Consider the following 24,217-nt stretch of genomic DNA (forward strand, 5'->3'; position numbering starts at 1 on the left):
GACTCTAGTTCAGCTACAAGTTGCTGGGCTCCAGATTGTTCACCGACAGATTAGGGAAAGGTAATTCCACCCATTGCAGGTATTGCTAGGCAAATTTTGCCACCGGTATTCTGAAGGGGGTCTGACTTAATGACCTTCTGGTCTCAAAATATATGAACGAAGGAAATGGCTTTAAAGCTTTGCTGCTCCCGCATTGCAGGCATGGGTTGGATCTTTCGGATCGAGTTCTGCTCAAACTGGGATGAAGTTTGAACACCAGCTGCTGCGCTCTTCCCTGTAAACTTCAAGACTATTAAGGAAGAATCAGGAAGACAAAAGGAAGAAGGGTAGGGAAGGACGGGAAAACGCAAGCAAAATTTTTTTCTACGTGCAGGAAATTGTCCCCAGCCCCTTATCTCTGCCATGCACACACAGATGCAAAGGAAATCTCTGCTGTGCAAGTGTCCTAGGGTACCCAGGCAATTATGAGCCTTTCTTAGGGCATCACTCACTGCGATAGTGGTGAAGAATCAGAAATGGAATCAGCTGGAAAGGGGAAGGCAATCTCTGAAAGGCAGAGCTCGCTGGCTTCCAGAATGATAGATATCTCAAGGCTTTATCGCTGCCCCTTGTTTCTTCCACCATTGGCTAAGTAAACACCCAGACATTTGGTAAATCTATTGATGGCATACGTATGGTGTGACTGATGAACTGTTAGCATTTTAAAGTGCTTGCAAAATCATTCAGCATCATATTTAATTTCTCATCTCATGCATATTTAAATCCGTTAAGGAACCAGGCACCAAACTGGCAATTAGAGTGGATGTGGCGGCAGCATGAGGGGAGATGATGAAATATCCCCCTGGAAGCCCGTGGTTTTCCAGTGGGGCTTATACTTTACAGGCTGTCTGAGCAGGGAAGTGGCAGGTGGTGCCTGCGGTTCCTCGTTTGCTCCAGTTGAACCCGCTGCCATTAGAAAACTTCACAAAAGCTTGCAGCCAGTTGCAAAAACTGCTTCTAAAGTGTTGTTGAGCACAAGAGGTCTTGTTCACTTGGGCTCAAAGACTAGGTGCAGGCCATTGGCAGCACGTAGGGGGTGCACGCGGGTGCATGTGCACCCCCTGAGATTGACAGTGCTGGTAGCACCTGCGAGCAGTTGCGTGCTCACCACCCCCTTCTCCCTGCTGCCGACACCACCGGCGGCATCTGCGGATGGTTGCTGATGACTAATTGCTGCTGCTGGTGGCGTCTGCAGGTGGTTGCCGACCGCCAGTCGGTGCTCGCCACCTCCCCCTCACCGCCAACACCACTGCGACCACCTGCGGGAGCTCCCCGCTCGCTGCTGCCACCACCATAGCCACCACCTGCGGGCATTTGCCGTGCCCCCCCAGCCTCCGGGGGCATGCATCATTCGTGGTACAGGCATTCAAAAAGCCGGAGGCATAGTTTAGATCGGTAGTGAACAGAACATGCATTCGGCCTTTGGAGGGTGGGGTTGGGAGGATGGGGGGAGCAAATCTTAGGCAGGGTTCTGGCATTTTTAAACCAGTCTATGTGCGTGCCACAGCTTGGTCCTTATCTTAAACCAGTCACACAACCAGGGGCCAAAATCCACCTCTTTTACAGACTACGTACAAAGTGAAAGAGCTCGGTGCAGTGGAGAGAAGAACTTTGTTGTTTCTGGAGTTTGGGGCCTTGTTAAAAGAAAAAAGCGTGCCAGAAATAAAGGGAACAATTCAAGAGAAACAAATGTGGAATCTGTCCTGCTGTACTCAGCTTTTTGGGATGCACTGGATTTGTCCCAGGAAAGCTTCTTCATAGATGAAAAATGTTTGAACAATACCCCAATGGACACTAAGAAGATGATTAAAGCATTAATGAAAAAAGTTCAATTCATTCAAATACACCTAAGGTGGTAATAATGTGCAATATACTAGTAATAAACTTATTTGGTATAAATGAATGGGAATAAGATGCAGGAACCGGCTGATTTTATTTGAATTATACTGTTCCGGCTGGAAGCAGAACCGTCTGTATTCATTTTGCCTTTATTATATTTACATTTTAAGCTTCAAAAGCAGTTACATGTATCCTGTTGATACTTTGCGCAATATATTCTTGTGCTACATATCAAGAATCAAACTCTAAAATCTCATTATAGACTTGCAAAATAGGTTATCATATGTAAACTCCGCTTTAAATACAGCAGTGGTTTGGTGAATAGCTTCCCTTTGAAAAAAAAATGCACTGAGAACATATATAAGAACTTAAGCAGCTCGTGTAAGAGGGAGAAAGTTTTAGATGAAGTTGAAGAAATGAGAAGCTAGGAATCGTGTCAAGGCATTTGGAATGGGTTTCAGCCAAACTTGGGGCCGTGCGTCCCAGGTCCCCGGGGAGGTTCCAGTCCCGTTGCGAGGTAGGTATTTTTGTCTACATCAAGACTGAGAAAGCTTGGTAAGAAATTCAGGTTACAGCTTATGAATGCATGGATTCTTGTGGTTAGATCTGTTTCTGACAGAAACAAAGGACCATTTCATGGAAGCTGGAGGTTAGAAGATGTGTATTGCTACAGCTTCTTCAGGAAAAGCGTCCACAGCAAAGGGGAAACAATAATGGTGTTGAGCTAGTCCTTGAACCTGCTCTGGTTATCATGGTGTTAATTCCTGGATTCAATCTAAACCACCCATTCTTCATCCAAACTTCAGTTTTCCATCTGTACTGTATTTTTATCCTACTTATCTGACAGGGTAACATCAATGCCTAGACATACGAACTGTGCCATTGTTAACTTAGCAAGAACATGGGAACTGCCATATGGGCTGAGAACTGTGGGCTAGCTGGTCAACTGTTCTGCCCCCAGCACTAGCCAGAGTCAGATGTTTCAGAGGAAGGCGGAAGCAGCCTGCCAGGCAAAGAGTTGGGGGATAATTTGTCCATGTATAACTCTCTTCCTAAGGTTTAATGGTTAGAAATAGGTTTGATCCCTGAAACGCGAGACCTCTGTGCCACCTCCTTGTAGTCCATAATGGGGATATATCAGTGTTAAGCTGCAACAGAGATGGGATTGGCCAAGGGACTCCAAGTGTCGCAAGTGTTTCTTGGGCAGAGGAAGACAACTCTCAAGATGACCAAGGGGCTAGGTAGCTTTTGGAAGGCTTACCCTTGACCATGACATGCAAGAGGAGTTGACTGTTGTATTTGGTGGATGTATATTCCTTGCATCGAGGTCAAGTGCTTTGGGTTTGGCGGACGTATATTCCTTGCATCAAGGTCAAGTGCAGAGTATAGCTCTTCCTTTCTGGATAATGCTTAGAACATCATGAGCTGAGGAGCATGGTGGGGTGAGCTGTGTGCACCTAGAGTTGGCAGAATCCACCACCAACTTGCAGGTGGAGAGGGGAGATCAGATGCATTAGCTGCATCCAGATGGATGGATGGGAGGCAGGGATGATGACTCAGATTCATTCGGACAAACCCCAGATTCATCAGTAAAATTTCAACCTAGGGTCTTCTCTTGGCATGCTGCAAGGTCCAACACCCAAAAGGCTTAATTTATTCCAGTCATAAATCTGGGCCTTTTCTGATGAAATACGAACTTTCTGAACCACCGGGCAAATTCAGTGCTCCTACAGGAGACAGGGGGCACGGAGTACAATTTTATTAACATGCATACCCTGAATTTCCTAAGCTCCAATTCTTTATACAGCTGTTCACAGCTCATCTGGTTTAACCTGAGGGCACATGATAATGTTGGAAGATTTCAAACCTGTAATTCAGTCAAATCTGGATGGGCAGGCAGCATCCTATAGGGCATAAACTCGTACTATAGATGATTAGATTTACATGAATTAAACCAGTCTGTGCCTAGAGAACATTAAACCCTTGAATGCCTTTTGTGAAATATTTGTTGTTGAGACTTTAACATTTATAGGCCAATAAACAAAAATACAAAACCAGTAGGATAACAGATAAATTGAATACGGGGGCAGAGCCTCACCTGGTAATTTGGTTTAGTTCCGTTAAGCTAGTGGAGCTATCGTGATTTTCCCCAACTGAGACACTTGCCTACACAGCCCAGGCAAACAAGGTACTTAAAGCATGAATCTTATTTGAACACATAAAAACTATTAGACAAATTTGAATGTGATTTAATAGTTGAATTGCAGCTGAGACGTGCCACAGTTGCCAATGAAACCATCCAGATAATTTGGCATTAATAGGAGAATTATTTTGTGTCTGGCCTAATTTTCTGTGCATTAGGGGTAGCTCTGTATAACGCTTGTCTATTTCTGGGTCAGGAATCAAAAGAGATAAACATGAAAAAAAAAAGTTGAGAATGGAAGTGAGCTGCAGTGTCTAAGTGCACTTTTTCATGTGCTCCGGGGGTGGGGAAGGGGGACAGCGCTTCAATTAAAGCACCGCCGCATCTCACGTAGCAGCATCCCCCCGCTTACAAATGGCAGGAGGAGCACTTGAACTAAAACTTGTTTGATGAACTTGATTTTAAGTGCTCCTGACGCTATTTCTAAGTGCGGGGACGTTGGTACACAAGGTGCAGGAGGCTGCTCAAGCGTGGTAATTGCCGCAGTCTAGCAGACTCAATGACTTGGTTGAGAGCTAACTGAATATTAGGGTGAAGACTGAGGTTGCGGGTAAGGGTGAGGACTAGGCTGAATATTAGGTTGCCTGTACACAAGCACGGAGGCCACTTTCAGTTAATTAATTGAGTCTCCTCCAACACCCTGAAATTCCAGCACGCCAGAGCAGCCTCCGCGCTTGTGTACAGGCGGCCTAATATTCAACCTTTATAGAGTCATGCCATCCCTCTGTTAGACTCATCCCTACTACTCAGATAATACCAGCATTAAGTTTTTACTCTTTACAAGTCTTCGGTTACCTAGAGAAAAAGACCACGACGCTACGGATTCCTATTTCTGTGTTAAATCTGGGATTAATCTCTGGGTTTATTTTGTGAATCACGTGTAGGTGTTTGCACACCTAACAGTACTAATATTATGCAGTACCTTACAGCAGGCTCAGAAGGATTTCACAGTATCCCAAAGTATCACATCACTCTGGTTAATAATAACTGGTTTAGACAGGCAGAGTGATGAATTGGGTGTAGGCTCCAGATTCAGGCATTTTAAATCCAGGATTAATTGGAAAATTTTAAAATTTTGGGCAAGAATAGGGAAATAATTCTACAAATCAGGGGTTGAGAAGTCATCTAACATTCAGTGCCTGATACACAGCAAGTGGATGTGATAGCTCTCTGTGCTGCATGGGGGTTTTCTGAAGAAAAAAAATGAGTAGGATTGTGAAATGTTCATGTAGTAAGTTGATGAAGGGCATATAATTATCTAGCTAGGATGCAACCACATTGACTGGGAAATCATTTCTTCCTTTTTCTTAAGGACTCGCTCATTAGCAATATTGTCTGAGTAGGAACAAAATAACAACAGTGAAGATTTGGCCCTCAGAGAGAAAATTACATTACAATGGGCGGGTGTAAACAGTTCTTTTTCTATTTGTGTCTAGAAAAAAATCTAACAACATTGACTCATTTTTGTTTAATACTAAATTATCAGTCAAAATTAAATGCTTACCAAAGAAAATGAAATCTCCTTTCTTAAGAGACTATGAGGATGAGATTTTCATGAGAAGTCCTGAGAGAGAGTTTTTATTACAACGAAGAAGAGGCTGAACAGTTTTTTTTCCAGACAAACACTATAACTACCATCTGAGGAGAGAAGTAATCACAATATCATGTCTGGTGAAAGTCAAACTTAGCCACTAAATAGTTCTTTCTTTCTTTTGAAGGGCAAAGATGAAAAGAAAGCTTTCTTGGGTGGTGCTACTTTAGGTTGTCACATTTTATCATGTAGGGTCTCTTTCTCTGTGAAAAACCGACACTCGACTTGCATAAGGGAATGAAACACAAGGCCATTGGTTAAGGTGCTTTGATTCCTCTCCTTAATTAAAGGAAACTTGGCTGTCAAATGATCTGAATTAAATTAACTAGTTAACGTGTTACACGTACCAGATTTATTACTACAGGCACAAGGGAAAAGGGGAAAAAAAACATTGGGAGTAGCAGGAGGATTTGACAAAACCTTATGTCTGACTCTTGGTTTGCAATCCCGCTTCAGTTGCAAATACGCACCTTTGACAATACCCTCTGTGCAGCAATTCTTAAGACGCGGTTCTTGATGGACTTGTCATAGGTACGAAAAAATCTGCTTTGCGAAAATAATGGCCTGAACTTTGTTAGCTGTCATTATTACAGGGTCTCAAAGCATTCAGCTGGAAAACGTGCGTTTGAAATGTCATTTGACAAAAGATAACGTGTTCAACTTTTGCAATTTTTAAATTTCAAAACAATATATTGCAAAACTCATTTTGAGAGAGGCTCTTTCTATCTTTTCTTTTCTCAAATGAAGATGCTTTATCATATGCATTTCAGATCTTCCAGTTTTCAAGCAAATGACATAAAAAGTGAAAAATATGGACAGTCTTTGAAATGGCAATCCCTGTTCTTTCTTTCTTTTTTCCCCTTATATTCTTGCTTCTCTTCCCCCCACCCATTTCTTCCTCATATTTTTTTTTCCAATCTTGATATTAAAAAGGAATAGAAAAAGGGAAAAAAGAAGTAAAATAATCTGTTTTTTCCCCCACCCAAGTATGTTTCGAAAGATTTTGCAAGATTCACTATTTTTTAAATAGATACCATCGATGCGTTTGTCTTCTTGATGTCGCCTGGAGGTATGGTCAACCCTGACGCTAAAATAAGGAACTCTGACATTACGAGTTCATGTAGTAGCCTCACAGGGCACAGGCAGTCTGGACGCCGGGTGCCCACTTAGAGAGGGCACTAGCATGGTAGCTGCTGCTAGCCCAGACATGACTACTGTCACTCGCAGCTGCCTGGGCCCCTGCACTGCTGTTGCCCAGGGCACAGACCTCTGGTATTCACACCCATCAGTTTGTGAATGGCCCAAACTTGTGTAAGGGATCTATGGAAGAGATCAGAATACAACTCGGGTATCTTAACTCCCAGTGCTATATGTAGAGCATCTTTCGAACCACTCAAAAGAGTCATCATCTCCTGGCCTCCTTAGTACCAAAAAAAGAGAGTCCCACTTGCAGTGCTTTTGCCTCTGTTATTTTAATAATGACTTATCCATGGAGGAGGCAGGAAGGGTTCAGAATTGTCTTTATTTGATATCAAATAATGTTTGTTGATTGCCCTGAAATAGCATCATAAAATGAAAAAATACTCAGCCTGCTCCTCAGGCTAAGCTGGAAGAGGAAGACCATCAAATACTACCTAGTGATTATGTGAAGCCAGTGAAAGAGAGCTCAACTGCCAGAAAAAAAGTACTGCTCCATCTCGCATCTCTCAAAGTTTCCATATGGAAAAGCTAATGTTAAACAACCAAAACCAAGGCAGATAGACTTGCCCATCCTCCCTTCAGTTGCCCTTCCAAGAATTACATTTAAGGACAGCAACTGTTTTTAAAAATGTGATAAAAAAGAGCATTTATTTCTTGTTCCTCTGGGTCACATCAACATGTTTGCAATAACCCAAGCATGCTCCTTGCATTGACCTTTCTCAGTCTGGTTTGATTTTTAGCAGGATTTTTAAAAAATAGAATGATTGACTTACTGGAAGGTTTTTTGTGTAACGGCACAAGGGGAAGGTGTCATGCTGTTTGCCAGAGAAGCAAAGCAGTACATTTGAGAAACCAAAGCTTTCAGAGTACAGATTAATAATGAACCATCTGGTAAGCAGTGAGTCCAAATATGAGTATCTCCAGGGTCAGTTATGGGAAACCAGTGTTGTCTGCTCTAAACTTTTTGGTGGAAATTTTCTTTAGGATGCTAGTACTTGGAACGCATTGCCTGGTGGAGGATTGGGGACCTATGTGCTATCCATTGCTGAACTGGGTCAAGTCCCCCGGTGTGTAAATGCTCAGGTCTTCAGCCCCACATTTGAATTAAGTCCAGGTGATAGGCAATTGAAGCATTTAGTGAGGTAAGTGTCACTGCAGCTTCTGAGGCTGGAGAAAGGTCATCAAACTTACCCATGGCCTGTGGCTGGAAATTCAGTTACAGAAAGACACACGAGCCTGTGGCAGAACAGTTCAACCTCCCCTGGACACGCTATTGCTGACATCGGGATTGCTGTTCTCAGGCAGAAACATTTTAAACACCCGTTTCAACAGCAGATTTTGGAACAAGAAATCCGCCATCAACTGGACTGTGTTAAGTATGGTTTAAACAGGGACCACAGATTCTTATCCCATTACCAGATTAGTTTTTTGACCCCTTTGTTCCTATGAGGTCTTTGCTTGTTTGCCTCTAACAGCGCTCCCCCTCTGCCTTCCCACTCCCTCCTGGTTTGTATTCGAATCACTCACTCCACTTTACACTCTGCTCTATGGTGTCCCTTCACAGCATCTGATGATGAGAACTTGGGTTCACAAAAACTTGTGCTGTCTCTCTCTGCCACACACACACACAAATACATACGTGTATGTATATGTATATATGTGCCTGTGTACATGCACACACGCACATACACACACATTTTAATCTTAGAAAGTCTATAATGGTACATAGCTGCCCCGCCTTCTGACTGACTTCAGACTAACATAGGTAACTACCTTCTCTGTAAATTCAGCACACATCATAAGCATACATTCAGGATGAAAGTAAAAATGGAACATTCCTTCCTCCCCACCCCTTAAAGTTTTATTATCTGATAACAGCAGACAAAGAGTTACATATCACTGTAACCATTTGCAACTATATGGGTGCATCTACATGTGCATTAATGCACTGTAATTACTGCGCATTAAGTTTCGTACCTGTAATAACAGTAAATACTAAATACACAGTAACTGAAGCTACTGCACAGTGGTGCCAGCGCACACTTTTTTAGTGACAATGCGCTAAGTTATGCATTAGAATTAGTGACTAGTTCTATGATGCATTAGCGCATTAGCATGGCTATTGCTGTGACGTGCTAATGCACCGTAGAATTAGTCTACTGCGTATTTAATGTCTTGTGTAGATGCGCTCTGTCCATACAAAATCACCAGGGATTAGATAGTGTATGCAATTGTCTTCATGACAGAAGTGTAGAAGGCATCTCAAGAGGTTATCCGGTCCGTCTTCTGTTCCAAGGCAGGACTGAGTAGATCTAGAGCATTCATGGGCAGGCATTTGTCTAACCATTTCTTAGAAACCTCCAATGACAGAGACTCCCGAACCTCCCTAAGTAACCCATTCCAGTGGCTGGTAACCAACTGTATTGTTAAAAGACATTGTTTCCCCATATCTAACCTAAATTTCCTTTAGCTTGTGTATTTTTTCTTCTGAAAATCATTGGCCTCTTGTGCTTGAATGTCCATGAGCATCCAGTGATAATAGAGGTTATTCCACCTCCTACTAAAAGTTGAGAGCATTTCAAACTGGTATATAGCTGTCTCTTTATTCCAGTGTAGCAAAAACACTGTATGCAGGAGAGGACAACAGTACTTGCATAAAGTTCATGCTCCTGAAATCCCCCAAAGGTGTGTTATAAAGTTAGATGAGAATAATTCACATATCTCGACATCTCAGATGGATTGAGAGGAAATGGGCTGTCTTCCTTCTGCAACAATCCTGTTGTGCAATGGGAGATCTTGGTGTTGCGTCTTCACCAGTGGGGAATCAGGGCACTTGTGCAACTTTGCTATAGCCCATATGCTTTGGTAGTGACTGTGACATTCTGCACCCTTTTAACAAGGGGTTCCCAGCAAATGCACATATGTGGACAGTGGATCCTCTCTCGCAACCATTTCCCTGAACCCGCAGAGGTGGTATCATCTACCCGTACCTTGTTGCTGAGTCAAGAGCTTGGTTCTACGTCTGCATGCTGTCTTTTGTGTGGCCTTTACAGTTCCTGACACCCAGGGCAGCACATCCCTTCCCACAGCTGTTCTAAAGCCATGGAAGGGCCTGGACAATGTCACCTACTGCAGTGTAAGCCCTGCTATTCACTTGGACCCCCTCCATGAGGCAGTGCCCAAGAGCACTGGAAACCAGGATGCCTCTCAATAGCCAAATGGGCTGTGGTCCAGTTCCGCTGTTGCCTATGTTTTATCCTCAAGCATCGATTTGATTCTTGTTTGTTTCTCTCTTTCTTTCCAGTTACACAGTTCAGTGGAGTTTGGCAGGAGATGGCAGCTTCTCCACGAGGGAGTTGCACCAAATAGGTTCTACTGGTAAGAGCGAAGCACCATTATCCATTTCTCTCTCTCTATCTCTCTGTGTCACACACATTTGCACTCGTGCTCACATACTTGCTCACATACTTGCTGTCATGCACACATACACTCACAGTCACACACACTATTCTGAGCACTGCTTCCAAATGAAGGTTTTGGAGCTGACGAAGAACAGCCGACAGAGGCCAATAATCATAGAAAATGAGGGTTGGAAAGGACCTCAGGCAGTTGCATCTAGTCCAGCTTCCAGTTCAAAGTAGGACCATCCCCAGCTAGATCATCCCAGAAATGGTTTTGTTTAGCAGGGTCTTTGTCTATGCCAGCACTCAATCAAACCTGTTGCTCCTCAATCTTTGTACTGAGGTAAATGGGTAGGATCATCTTTGGGGCAGGATCTTTTTTTTTTTTTTTTTTTTGCGCTGTATGGCACCTAGAAGATTGAGGTCCTAGTCTGCAAGTGAGGCTCTTGGACATGCCTGAAAAATAAGAAATGCTAGCATACCAGGAAGTATTTTATCCCATCTCCTTAGTCTGAGCATCTATTCTAGAAGAGAGAACACTGCTGGAAAGAGTGATGTCCACCTGCAGTGTTATTGTAATTCACAGTTCAAAGGATATGTTTCTCCTTTTGTTCCCAACACATATTGGTTTGTTGCTGCTCCCAGTTGGGGGCATAGCATGACATCCTAGACTCATTGTAATCAGTGTTATTGTTGGCCTGAGCAAGGTGGGTCACACATTGGGACTTGAATAACCAAGTGATGCTTATCGGCAAAGAAAAAACAGATAAAGGAGTGAACTGATCTTGAAGACATCTGACAAGACAGGACAGAAGGGCAAATCTTGGATGGTGTTTGCTAAAATAACCTCTTATTAGAACACGGCCCATTTGCTAACTTAGGCAGATGATATTTGTAAATAATACTTGCTAGCAGAGAAATGTTTCGTAAGGTGCAACCAACTAATGTATAAGAGGTGGGAGCAAGGCTGCATATCTTTGGTTGAATTCCCATATTTCTCTGTAGGCATGCCACAAGCTCAGGGTAGCCTAATAAAGAGAGACACGAGCTTTCAAATTAAGCCTGGTCATTTCAGTGAGGGCTGAGTAGAGCATCAAGTGTAGAGGTCCAACTTTTGCTATTGACTTCTGAGGCCAGGATTTCACCCAGGGTCTTTTAGCTCCAGTGGGGAAAACCTATAGTTTGAGCTTGGGTTATCGTTGGTTCAAACCAATGTTGTCTTATACTATCCACACAGCCTTCTTCACTTCCTATTGTAAATCACTGTTAAACACTGTTGTGAGCTGTTAATCACCTGCTCTGAGATTCTAGTTCCATTTCAAGGCCAAAGGTATCTGTATATATTTGGGAGCAATATTTGCAGTTTAATGCAATATGGCTGGAAGAGTGTTATAACTGTGGGACTGGGGACAGGAATGACACATAGACCAAGATGAGGTATCAGAAACTGGTTCAGAGCTGTAAAACAACAGAAGTTCAGTGCACATAAACTGCTTTCAAAATGGCCCAAAGCAGTTGAAGATAAACCTGGATGGATGTACTATCAGACTTCACTGAATTGGGTTAAACTGTTTTTTTTAAATTTCTGTCCCAGATCCCCGCCAGATTCAAGTTAACTCATAGTCCCTCAGCATCCCAGGATGCTTTTCACCTTCCCTGCAAACCCCACCTTGCAGAATGGGTGGGCTAACCTCGGCTCAAGCTGTCTGCTCCAGTAGAGCAGGGAGGTGTGCTGTAGTGTCCCCTGTCTTCTGGTCCTGGCCACTGCAGGCATGTGGCTGCATTTCCAGAATCAAAAGTGAACATCTGTTCACTTGCTTTTCTGTTCAAACTATGCAGCTTAGACTAACTCGTGGAGACTGAATCAATTCAGCCCCAGGCTTTTTGATTATCTGTTCTTAGCCTGAGAGTCCAGGAAGTATGCAAGAGGTAAGGATTTTTTTGCTGATATCTTTTATGGTACCAACTATCTAGCTGGGAGAGAGTTTACTAAAGCTCTGATGTAGACAGGAGTTTGAATTTGGAGTTGGAGCCTTGCCTTCCCTGATTTCATGGATCTGTCCATCTGAGGTATTTTTGTAGCATCCCCTACCCCACACCTTACCATATTATTGGAATGTATCACAATCTCTTTAATGAATGGTCTTGCCTGGGGTAGGATCTGGCATAGAGTCGCAGATTTCTCTGTTGCTTACTTTTGCAACTTAGGTCCAGACTTTCCCAAAATCTGAGATTGCTCATCTCCAGCAGTTTTGTTCAGCATAATTTTGATTCATAACTGTTTTAGATTCATCTGCCACTTATTTACAGAGTGCTATTGTTACACAAATGCCTCCTTACATGATGATAATCTCAGGCAGGTTTTGCTGCACCTGCTTTCCATAACAATACATTGCCTACCCAACAGAATGCATTGTAATAGCACTGACAGGAAAATGCTTATTCCTAACTATCTACTCACCTTCTCTCAACAGGCAATTAGCATTACATGAACCTCGGTGTAAACGTACCTTAGAGCAGTAAACCTTTGTGCTTTCCTGCCTGTGTGATATTCCAGATAAAAAAATCAAGGAGAAGCTTAAACTATTATATGAGGGTCAGTCTATTCTCTCAGTTACACCAATTTAAATGTAGAGCAGTGATTTTCAAACTTCCTGGCCCATTGCCTATGAATCCATGTTGTGAGTAAATAAAAAATACTACCACACCAACCTTGGAAATATTATAAAATTGCTCTTCATTTTTTTCTTTCCTTTCTTCCATTTATATTCCCTCTTTCCCTTGTTCTGGTTCCTCCTTCCTTCCTCTCTTGTACTTTCCGTGAACTTGTTACCTACCCTGCAAAGCTATTTGCATTTTCAGAGACTTCTTGTTGTAGGTTAGCTTTTTTTCTACTTTGGAGAACATGTAATACCAGCAGTCTCCCAATGCCTGAAGAAAGGTGTTTGTGCCCAAAAGCTTGCAAAGAACATTTTTCCAACTATTTAGGTAGTCTAATAAAAGATATCACATCTACCCAAAGAACCTCGCCTTATGTACCTGGTTTGCAAAGTGCATAATCTAAAATAAAGCCATCTGTTCAATATGGAGGTAATAACTCTAAAGCAAAATCCAGTCTGAGGGATATAATTTGTACTGCCTTACACCTTACCTCTGAATTTGGCCCCTTAGAGAAGTTTCTTCTTTCCTAGAAACTTGACCTTGCTGAAAATATTGCAATCTCGACTTAGTATTTCCTATTTTATTGTTGTATTTTCACACATCCTTGCCCTTCTAGCTTCCAGACACAATTAGAAGACTCCAAAATATCACAAAACCTTCTTTACCCTTGGTATTTCTGGCCTGACAATATCAGAAAGCACTGAGAATCTTGGAAGATAGCCTGAATTGTACAAGTTCAAGAGGTTCAGAGCACTTGAATGAACATACACATTCTTGGATGCTTATTATCTGTCTGCACTCCAAGCCTTTTGAAGTCTTTCCATCATTAGTCACTAGAGTGGTTTATCATATATTGAGCTGATGGACACCTGCATTAAGAATAATGATGATAATGATGAATTTTCCTTTCTGCAGAACTCAAACCTTGAAGGCCTCCTTTGGGAGCCTAGTAGATGAGAGAGTGAAAACCAGGAATTTCAAAGGCACCAGAAGCTTTTGAATAACAAAGAGAATAAATAAAACTCCAAACACCCACCAATCTCTTCACAATTGCAAACTACAGAAGAAGCCTCAAGCCCTTAGTCTCATGGGGAAAGAGATGCCCCAGTATACGTTAGTGTATTTAAGCTATACCTGCTGTTGTGGTCCAGCAGTAGAATCGTTGCCTGCTGTGCGTGAGACCTGGGGTTGATTCCTGCATGCACATATAACTACAGCCATAGAGGTACCATGTCTGGACTTGGTTTGGCCTTTGGCTACTTTCTCAATGGTCTAAAGTGGGGGTGGAAGGTATGGGCAACCTCCGTTCCTTTATACTCATACTTAAGCATACACATCAAAGATCTTGGTGACCTCTTATGCACACATTATGATCCAGAAGGATCAACGGTTGCCTACTGCTACTTCAATTCTGTTTCCATTGTCCTCCTAAAAATAACATAAAGGAAGAAGAAGCCAACTTTTATTCTGGTTCATCCATTGTCATCTTGGTGAGAATTGCTCGCTAGGTTCCAAATATATGGCCAAATTTTGTCCCTGGAGTTCTGGCATACTACTAGAAAAAATATGGCTTGCATGTATGTAATCGAGCTGAGTATGTCAAGACATTAGACCGGTTTCTTTCTTGGTTCTCACTGGGTTCTACATGAGACACTAAATGTGTAGTAGACTAACTCTACTGCACATTAGCTCATCATGGCAAAAGCTGTGCTAATGCTCAGTCTACTGTGCATTACTACCACTAAAATGGTGCTACTGTGCATTGGATCAGTACCTGTTATTACAGGTGATAAACTTAATGCGCAGTAACTACAGCACAATAATGCTCATGTAGATATATCCACTCTGTGATTCAGGTGCAGAATATTGTGCCCCTGTATGAGCTTGTTCATTGCACAGCAAACTAGTGGACACCTGATTGCATGTTACAGTTCATCTTGTATCAGGCATATTGTACCCCACTCCACTCCCAGAGCTGCCAGCCCTCAGTAACAGTGCTCCTCCTCATCTCTGCTGCACAAATGCTGAAGTAAACTGACTAGCTGAACTCTATGATAATCCTATGCTGCCAGTGCACTGGGACATATTCCACCTCCCAACAGCTTGGCTCCCCTTAAGACACCCTTTTAAAATCCTTTGACTTTTCCTTATTTACTCGATGGCATGAAGAATGATCAGCACAAGCACCAATCCATCACCACATCATCTCTGACCCTACGGTCAGTCAACCAGGATTTAACTGGTCACGCTGTTATTGGGCATTTATCAACCATTTTTGAACTGGACAGGGTCACTGTGCCTCAAACTTAAACCAGTGGGGCGTTTGCAATGACAACAAATGCCCTTGTGGACAAGGTCAAACCTGTTCCACATTGTTGATTTGTGTCCATTTACAATGCTGTCTGGTGGCCTTTGGTCTCTTCACACTGATGATGACATTGGCTTAAGATGGGTGAAACAATCTTCTGAAACTGCATATTGCTAAATAAATAAATTGGTTCACATATACGTGCAGCCATTGATTCCAACGCAGAGCAGGTACAAACCTCTGCTGAATCAAAACAGTAGCATTGGAAACCCACTTTGCACTGGTGCAATTCATTCGGAAGGGAAAAGGTAATGGAGAATTAGAATTGGTGAACTGGAAATTTGTCTGGTTGAAGATTTAAGTCTGGTAAAGTGGAGTAGCTGGACTCTCAGGTTGTCTATGCAGAGCTGACAGGATTATATGATTTTAATAATTATTGGTAACCTGAGCAGACGGGATTTGAAAATCAGCATTTTACAATCAGCTTGGAAACCCACAAAGTGGTTTTTACAGTCACGCTTCATTAGAAGTGAGCTTTGAGAGCGGGCTTTCCAAAGTAACAGGCCTTTCCTAAGGAAAAGCTTGGGTGAGACCCTCACTCCAGCTCCTGTTACTTTGCTTGGGGTTGGAGGGTTGGAGACCCATCAATGGGCTCTGACCACCCTGATTTTGACTTGGGGAACATCTCCCTGTGCAGGCCCAGTGGAAGACAGCTGTAAAGTGATAATCCAAAGACTCCACTGGAGCTCAGTTGAGGAAGTGAGCCAAGGACAGGGGTAGATCAGACAGGAACATCTCCAAAGCAGGGTCCCATCTTGCCCATATTAAAAACCAGGTTCCCTCTATAAGATTTGCACCTTATAGAATAACTAAATCTAAATGTGTAGCATCAACTTGTGTAAGTAGAGGGTTGACTTCATTAGATACCTCCTCTGGAGATTGGGACCCCACTGAGAAATAAGCCCTACCCACTCGTTCCTACTCTGCATGTTTGGTGCTCAGGCGGTGCAAACAGCTTAGCACAGTCCTGAGCACATGGCAGAGCACTGCTCTGAGACTCTGGTGAGACAGAACAGCAGTGGGACATGCACCCAGACCCCTGTAAGCCATTTCTACCAATAACTTCCTAGGCTTGAGTTTGGCAGAGTGGGAGCATGTGAGTGATGCTTGTCTCTCAGGGGTGACCAGAGATGCATCCTAACAGAGGGGCTGTCAGACTTGTGCTAGGGTCTCTTCCACCCCTGAAATACTCCAGGAGTGGCGGGGTACAACAGCAGCTTAAATCCACTTTGCTCACCTCCTCCTTTTAGTGTGCAAGGCACAACACGGAATCTCGTCCACGGCCTTAGGCCCTCTTGAGGTTACATTTATTTAAACCTTGGGGTTTCTTTGACAAGCAAGGAAACCCTCGGGAGTCTTTATGGGCTTGTAAAGCACTGAGTGGCTGACAAGTGCAAGGCTGAAATTCTGAATTGCTGACCAGTGTATGTTTAATTGCCATTTGGCCCTGCTGCTCCCCTCACTGAAATAGTCCCTGGACACTTTGTCTACTCTAGGATCTGCTAATTTTCCAGTAGACATGGTTCTGTCTGCAAATACAGTCAGAAAAACAACCCACTGCCATGTTTCCCTCTGCCTTTTTTTATATACATTTCCAAGAGAATTTCCTTTTTTTTCTTATTTTCAGCTGCTACACGAAAGCCCCCTGCGGAATTTAAACCACAGAAAAACAACTTTAAATAGAAAGTGTTCTCCAAGTTTTACAGGAGACATCAGCAGATTTTCTTTAGAGACAATTTGGCTGCTTGTAGATCATACGCGTTCTGTATTCCTGCGTCTTCTCTTTCATTAGGAGGAGTCATTAGCATGAAAGTGGGATCCTTTTTTCTTCGGGGCTCATCTGTTCCCCGTTTTCATGCTTCCACCGGCAGCTATAAGTCATATTCTGACATCCAGGCTGCTTGTTGTGGAAAGGATTGTAATGTCACCCCAGAGAGAAAGATATCAGGTAGCGGGGAGGCACAGAAGAACTCAGACCCAGAGAAGAAGGGGAGGGTTGGGAATTTCTTATCTGCAAAACCAGAGCCAAAGAGGGCGGATACTCCTATATTTCATGACTGTTCTAGGGATAAATTCATGATTCTATCTAAGAAGCTCAGATTATCTAAGAACCTAAATCTCACCACACCTGGGGACTCTTCTTATAATGTTGCCTCCCTTCACATAGAAAGGAGAAAGTGATGCAGTATGGAAATATGGCCCTATCAGAGAGCTCGGCCTAAATTAGAAGGCTGGCAGCATAAAGCACCTGCAGTGCTATGTTGTGTCAAAAGGCTTTGGTTTCTGACTGCAATGTTTTGGTTCTGAATATTTTGCTGGAAAGAAATTTGTAATATATATAGTCAACATTTCTTTCAGGGAGAAAGAGGAGGAAAAAAACCCAACATAGCACAAAAGGTCAAATTGGAACTAGTGGGGCTTGGTGACCAAGTTTCAGTAAGTCAGTATAGGAAATGGGATGACCTAGTTGGGGCCAGTCCTGCTTTGAGCAGGGGGTTGGGCTAGATGTTACCTCCTGAGGTCCCTTCCAACCCTCACTTTTTATAATTCTGTGCTTCTATGAAATGCAGATCTGAGTGGCCATGTCCATGGTGCTTCCTCATAACACAGGAAGAGAAAGGTTCAGGAATGGGAAGAAGATGAAACAGCCCTGAAGATGCTCAGGAAGGAATAGTGTTGGGGTATAATGGGTGGTTAAATGCATCAAGAAGAGTGGGAACTGGGGAGAGAGCTTACCCAGCATGAGTAGCAAGCTAAGTTATGGGAGGATCTCAATGTTTCACGGTTGCAGGTGCTATTTTGACACAATCAACACGTTTGCAAGATCAATTAATTCAAGGTTAAGTACTCCCCACAACGGCCAAACTGTATTCTCTGTTCCTTTTATGTACCTGGCCTCCACTTACACATCTTTTCATAGGCCCTGATCCCTAACTTGTATTTTAGTATTTATCTTCTAGTGATTTTACCCCAGTTTGTATCCCAATTTCACAAACCGCCCCTCTTTTCAGAATAGATGGCCTGAATTTCTGCTCCAAGTACCACCTGAATTGAAGGGTTGCTTAAATTCCAGATCTCTCTCTACCTCTCTCTCTCTCTCATTTTTGTTTCTTGAGATGTCTTGATTTAATGCAGAGAATTACAGAAAGTTTGGCAGATGTGGATGAGAGGGAAAGGGAGGTCAGGGCAAAGCCAGATTATGTAACAAAGTGACTCATCCCAAGGGAGGTGAGACAGTTTTATATAAATGAAACAGCAGCAGAGAGATAAAACACTCTGACTGAAAGATGAGGGGTCTGTGGAGAATTTCCGCAAGGGGGCTATGGGGAGAAGGGAGACACTGGAAGAGAGGAGGAAGAGCGCAGAAAAACAAGTGGAAATGAGATTAATCGTGGGATGTTGTGAGTCCACAGAGAGTTTGAACTATGTCGGGGGCAGTTTGGAACTGGATTCAGAGAAAGATTAGAAGACTGCATGCAATGATAAGTTCATGTGGTAGAGCTTCTTGTGCAAGTAGAGGTAGCATAGCCGTAATATTATGGACTGCCTGAGATTTAGAGAGGGATCCCTGTGCGTTACTTGGTTTGGAAGTAGGGCTTGTTTTGACTCTAACAGAGACATTTCCTGTGGGTCTAACTTTAACCTAAGTCAGAGAATGAGAGTAGAACGGGGGAAGAAAGTATAAAAGAAAATGCACATGCAGGTACGGATGGATCTAAGGAGAGAAGCAGACAGGTGAGTGGATGGTGCGTAGACAAACAGCTGCATCTGCACGTGTGCTTGAATCTGCATGTGCACACCTGTACTGTGCAGCAAATATGGTGAGTCATGTTGACTTGAGCATAAATTTGATACCTGCATCATGCAGGTATCAAATTTACACCTGATTATTTACTGCTCTGTAATGCACGTGCCTTAATGTGCCATAACACTGTGCGTATGTGGACTCACTTGGGACTGACTTTAGTTCCAGGTCTGTCCACACACAGTGTTAATGCTCTTTAGCACCTGCACATGTAGATGCCAGCCTATTCCTGCTTATTGCACAGTAACTTACTGCGCAGTAAATTTAAATGCACATGTAGACACACCCACAGAGTTGGATCTGGTTTTGCTCTTTCAGAGCAGATTTTTGAGTGCGTTTTATTTTTTTAGAAGGCCAGCAACAAATTTATTTTAAAAGGTCCTGATTCTGCTAATTAGAGAGATCCCCAGAGGAGCTGCAAATCAGAGGAAAAGCAGCATCAAAAGCCTGGTAACAGCTTTTAAAATCTCTATTATACTCAAGCAGGTGGAGGTAGGCTGGTAAACCACCTCACAGCTTTCGCCAGCTTTAGGCTGGGTGAAATCTGCAGGCACACACAGGTGGGCTGAGCTGATTTGAATTGGCGTGGCAATCAGGATTGTTTGTAAAAGATACCGCACGTTGCTGAACAAGACCTTTATAACACTGTGGGGCAACTGCCGGAGGCTGATAGGGAAGATGCCAATCAAAGCATACTAGAACAGCACATCCAGAAAATCATTTGCTTGATAGAACATAAACCCACAGCGGATGATTTGGACTGTACAGAAAGTATAATTAAAAATAGATGCAGTCTGTGACTTATACATGAATCGAACTTGTATGTGCGAGAGGGACTCATGATGGCTTTTGAGGGGTCCTGCATGAAACCACTGGCCAAAGCTAATGACACACATTCGGTTTCCAACTGGATTTTGGATTTGGAGGAAAGTCAGATGAAGGTCAGAGCCCCAGGGCAGAGGCTGTTCTTCCAGTGCTGATATTTTTAGTCTGGCTGGGTCTCCAGGGCAAAAGAAACATATGGGCAAATGACACACAGGGGTGGGTGAGCAGTGCAGCCAGGTGCTGTGGTACTGAGGGCGAGTGCAAAATATCTCTCTACATCCCCTTGCAAGTTTTGTTGCCAGTGCTACCAAAGGGGACTTCATGCCCAAATGCACAGAGAGCAATATTCATGGCTTTGGCATCTTCCATGGGCAAGTTAGTGATCTCTGTGTAACTTTGCCTCCTGATGTGACCCAGACAGCATCTGTTCCACTCAGCAGTGTTGAGTAATTGAAGAGCCCAACGTTATTTCATTGTTAGGTGAAAAAACCTCTAGTACCCACAAGTCCCTACCGAACCCCTGCCAGATGCAAACAGTCTACTGGAGCCCCTACGGTTTACTCTGTTACTTAGGACTTTATTCATGCTGTGTTTTGCAAGGCATATCCACACCACTGAGGAGAGGCAAAGGAGGGAAAACACATATTTACTGAGGGAAGGATGATCAAACCGGCTGGATTTGCTTTGATATTTAACTCTGAGAGGGCCAGATCCAAAGCTACTGCCTGTCTCCACTTTACAGACCAGGCAGAGAGAAGTGACAAAGATCACCTGGCAAATAAGTAGCAGGTCTGTCAATCCAGGTCTCCTGATCCTTGCTCCATACAGCAATTTGTGACCCTACTGCCTCCTCAACAGGAGGAGGCATTAAGACACCTGTCTTTGTGGATAGGTGACTCTAGGTATTTTAGCACAAACTATAACCCCCTCCCCACCATCAACCCCTATAAAGCAGTAATGTAGCTAGGTAACAGCTTCCTGAACCCAGCTCATGAACCAAGCTTGGCCTCAAATAGGAGTATAATAATGATTGCAGTATTATCCTAAGATGGATAGTTGGCCTTGCGGCTCTAAATCCCTCATCCTAGAATCTGGTCTTCCATGCCTGGAAGTTGAGGAATGGTAATTTGGAGACAAAAAAGTTTAGGAGTGAGAGGTTGAGGAGGAAGATTCACATTTGGTTTGTCTGCACTTCTTGTTCTCTACCGACTTGCCTATATCAGTATGTCTTACTCCACCTAAGTGAGGGTGATATTCTGGTAGCTCCAGCTCCCCAGCCCTCCAGTATGAACCAGCAGACGTAGGCTCTGCCTCTGTGGGTGGGTTTCCAGCACCTGATCTTGCAGTGACTCAGCATCAGAGCCTGGTCTTCTGACTCCGGGCGCAAGAGGGTCCACCCTCTTCAAGCATTTGACGAAGAAACTAATTTGCCAGCATGCACCTGCAAAGGGCAAGCCTCAAGGGATGAAGCAGTTAGTTAACTTGGCTGTGAACTTAACTTGTCTGAATGCATGCCAGGAAGGTTTCACTGTTCCTCTCTGCTGTATATTTAATGAGTAGCACACTGTGTAAATATGGTTTACTTCGTACTCTTCCTATAAATGACTACCAGGGCCTCTGTCTAGAGCACCTGCAAGAGGAAAAGACATCCCTGCAAAGGGCTAGAGGTGTGCATGTCTGGCTGTGGGAAGCAATATCTATGTTGTATATTGTTCTCTCAGAAGCAGTGGAACAGATTGGCTTGGCCTGGTAGCGCTCGTCAAATCATTGCACTGTTGCAGCCCATTCAGAACCTTGTAATCCAAAGGTCTTTCCTTCTTCTCTTAGACAGACCTCTGTAGGAGATGTTCAAGCCCCCCGAGTTGCACTTGCCATACATGAAAGGGAATGTAGCAAGTGAGCGAACACAACCTAGCTGTACAGGTGAAAGCTGTGAGAGATCAATTATTCCCATTACTCGGTGACCACAAGAGTGAGAAAGAACTGCCTTGAGCTGCAGCAGGGAAGAAAGGATTGTTAGGGGCAAATGTTTGTGGGCAGATTCTTCCCCTGTCTGGCTTCAAGTCCCTCGGAAGCATGCGAAATAAAATACAGTCACACTTTTTCCCTGGGGTATCCTTTTTGTACTTCTATATGGTGCTTTTGCTTTATTCCAGGGACAAGCCTATGCACTGGTTACCTATTGGCAAAGGAGCAGAAATGCAGCTGGGAAGGGTGAAATGTGTAAATGGCTTGTGGCTGCTCTTGTTTTGATTCAGGTCATAACCCAGGACAACCAGGTCCGGGTCAAATGACATGTCTGTTTACCATCAAAGAGACGGGTTTCCTTCCTACCTCTCGGGGTCATGGAACAGATTCTGCATCCCCAGAATCTGTGGTGCAAAGGGAATGAAGGCAGCCTGAAAATCTCCAAGCTCGTTTCTTGGTCACCCTCTCTACAGCCCAGTGGTGGGATGGATGGCCACGTCAGGGACATGGTGCAGATAGAGTACCATACCCACCAATCCCGTGGTCCCCTTGGAGACTGTTGGCAGATGGATCTATGATATAGCAGCCCACAGACTGTTTGGATATTTGCTTCAATTTAGGGCTGTGGAAAGAAACAGGGGAGACTTTTAAACAGGAAGGGGCGCTGAAGTTGAATGGGGATGGCAACCGTAGAAGGATGTTGGTCCCGTGAATAGGCCATTGACCATTTTCTGCTGCTCTGACAGGGCATGGACAACAAAGCCATTCATTATAGTGCTTTACAATCCTGGCAAATGGGTTAGAGATCAGGACACTCAGGTTTTTATATCTGGTGCTACCACATCATTTCTGTGTACACTTGACTAAGTCAACCAGCTTTTTACTCTTGAATAATCTGTGGCATTACTCTGGGTTCCCACCTGCAAAACTGAGACCATAAGACCATCAGCATTCAACCCTCCCCAACCCCATATAAGTATTTAGCTTTGGCATCTGCTTCCATCTGTTGTTTTTCTGGTCTTAAAACAGACACGCAAAAACAAGCACCTGCCATTCAGCAGTTCAGAAGAAGCTGTCAGGTTTTTAACAAGAAGTGGCAAGATGTGCCCTAGAGAGAGTAGGGGAGCTGGCTTTGCATTGGTGAGATTTATGATAAGGGATCCACATGAGTGCTGAGGCTAAAGGAAGATAAATCCCCAAAGACAAATACTACCAATAATTGAATTACAAAGCCATTATCATGTGCTGAACAGAGTAACTTTATGACTCTATTGTGACAGGATAAAGCTTGTTAGAATATTTATGCTTATAGGACAATTTCAGCATAAGGATCTCAGAAAACAAGATCTCTTTTTCCACCTGCCTGTTATAGATAATTACCCTTCCTATGTAATTCAGTGAAGACATTCAGAGGACATGGGACTGCTCAAGAAATGGAAATAGGATGATCAGGAGGAACCAAAGCAGTGTTGTGCTGAGCCATCTTGAAATAAATGCTGCTAAGTACAGAGTGACCCAAGAAATAAAAGGTTAACGGTCACTTGAGTCTGTCATTAAGGGGGCATGGGTGGATACGTAGGGTTTTAAAGATTAAATTTGGAAGTAGGTCTCCCAGACTGTCCAGCTGCATTTCCTCTTCATATGTCCTGCTAGCAATCACTCCATGCCTACCCAGGGCCTATCCAACCAAGACTTCACCTATGTTGACCCAAATAGTTGGAAATGACAAAATCCTGATTGACTTGAGTGTACCTGAGATTTCAGCCTTTGAAAAAGGCATAAATGTCAAGGGCTGTAACTGAGCCTTTGCAGCATGAGCAAGACCTTCTTCATTAAAGGGAAGAAGCATAGTTTCTTGGTTGGACTCTAGGTTCAGTTGTTGACTTTGTTAACAAAGTTGTTGACTTTGTTGTAGCCTTATCTAGGCTAAGTCATCCCTCTGGATGAAATCCTTACTCCACTTGAGTGAATGATACAACTTCTGCCACTGGCTTTAGAAGGGTCCTCTTCTGTACAGTGGCAATAATCAGGGATCCTATTTTTTCCTGATAAAAAACCTGAAATTCTCCAATAACCTCCCCCCATAAAAATGTGTGCTTTTCTGTAGTGAGTCCCCCTCCCTCCCCCCAACAATGCTGATTGCCCAAGGGATCCCAGTGGCATCCCTGCCCCTCACAGCTGATCAGCCAAGGGGGCTGCCATTCATGTGTCCCCACTTCTCATCACTGTTTGGTGGAGAGAGGTGGGGCCAGATGATGGGCAGCCCTCTCGGCTTATCAGCAGCGGGGGAGAAGGGGGCGGCTGTCATCTTGGCTGC

General features: G+C 43.6%; 1 protein-coding gene across 3 annotated transcripts in view; it reads left to right on the forward strand.

The window, feature by feature from the left end:
- SORCS1 (sortilin related VPS10 domain containing receptor 1) overlaps positions 1–24,217 on the forward strand; it is a 427,318-nt gene that overhangs the window by 275,985 nt on the left and 127,116 nt on the right. For all 3 annotated transcript variants that reach the window (XM_090056794.1, XM_090056795.1, XM_090056793.1), the window contains exon 5: positions 10,177–10,250. In XM_090056794.1, coding sequence (XP_089912920.1) covers positions 10,177–10,250 — 74 coding nt within the window. The remainder of the gene's footprint in view (positions 1–10,176; positions 10,251–24,217) is intronic.

Source organism: Crocodylus siamensis, chromosome 7, assembly GCF_052110815.1.
Source record: "Crocodylus siamensis isolate JL-2025a chromosome 7, ASM5211081v1, whole genome shotgun sequence".
Classification (NCBI taxonomy): Eukaryota; Metazoa; Chordata; order Crocodylia; family Crocodylidae; genus Crocodylus; species Crocodylus siamensis.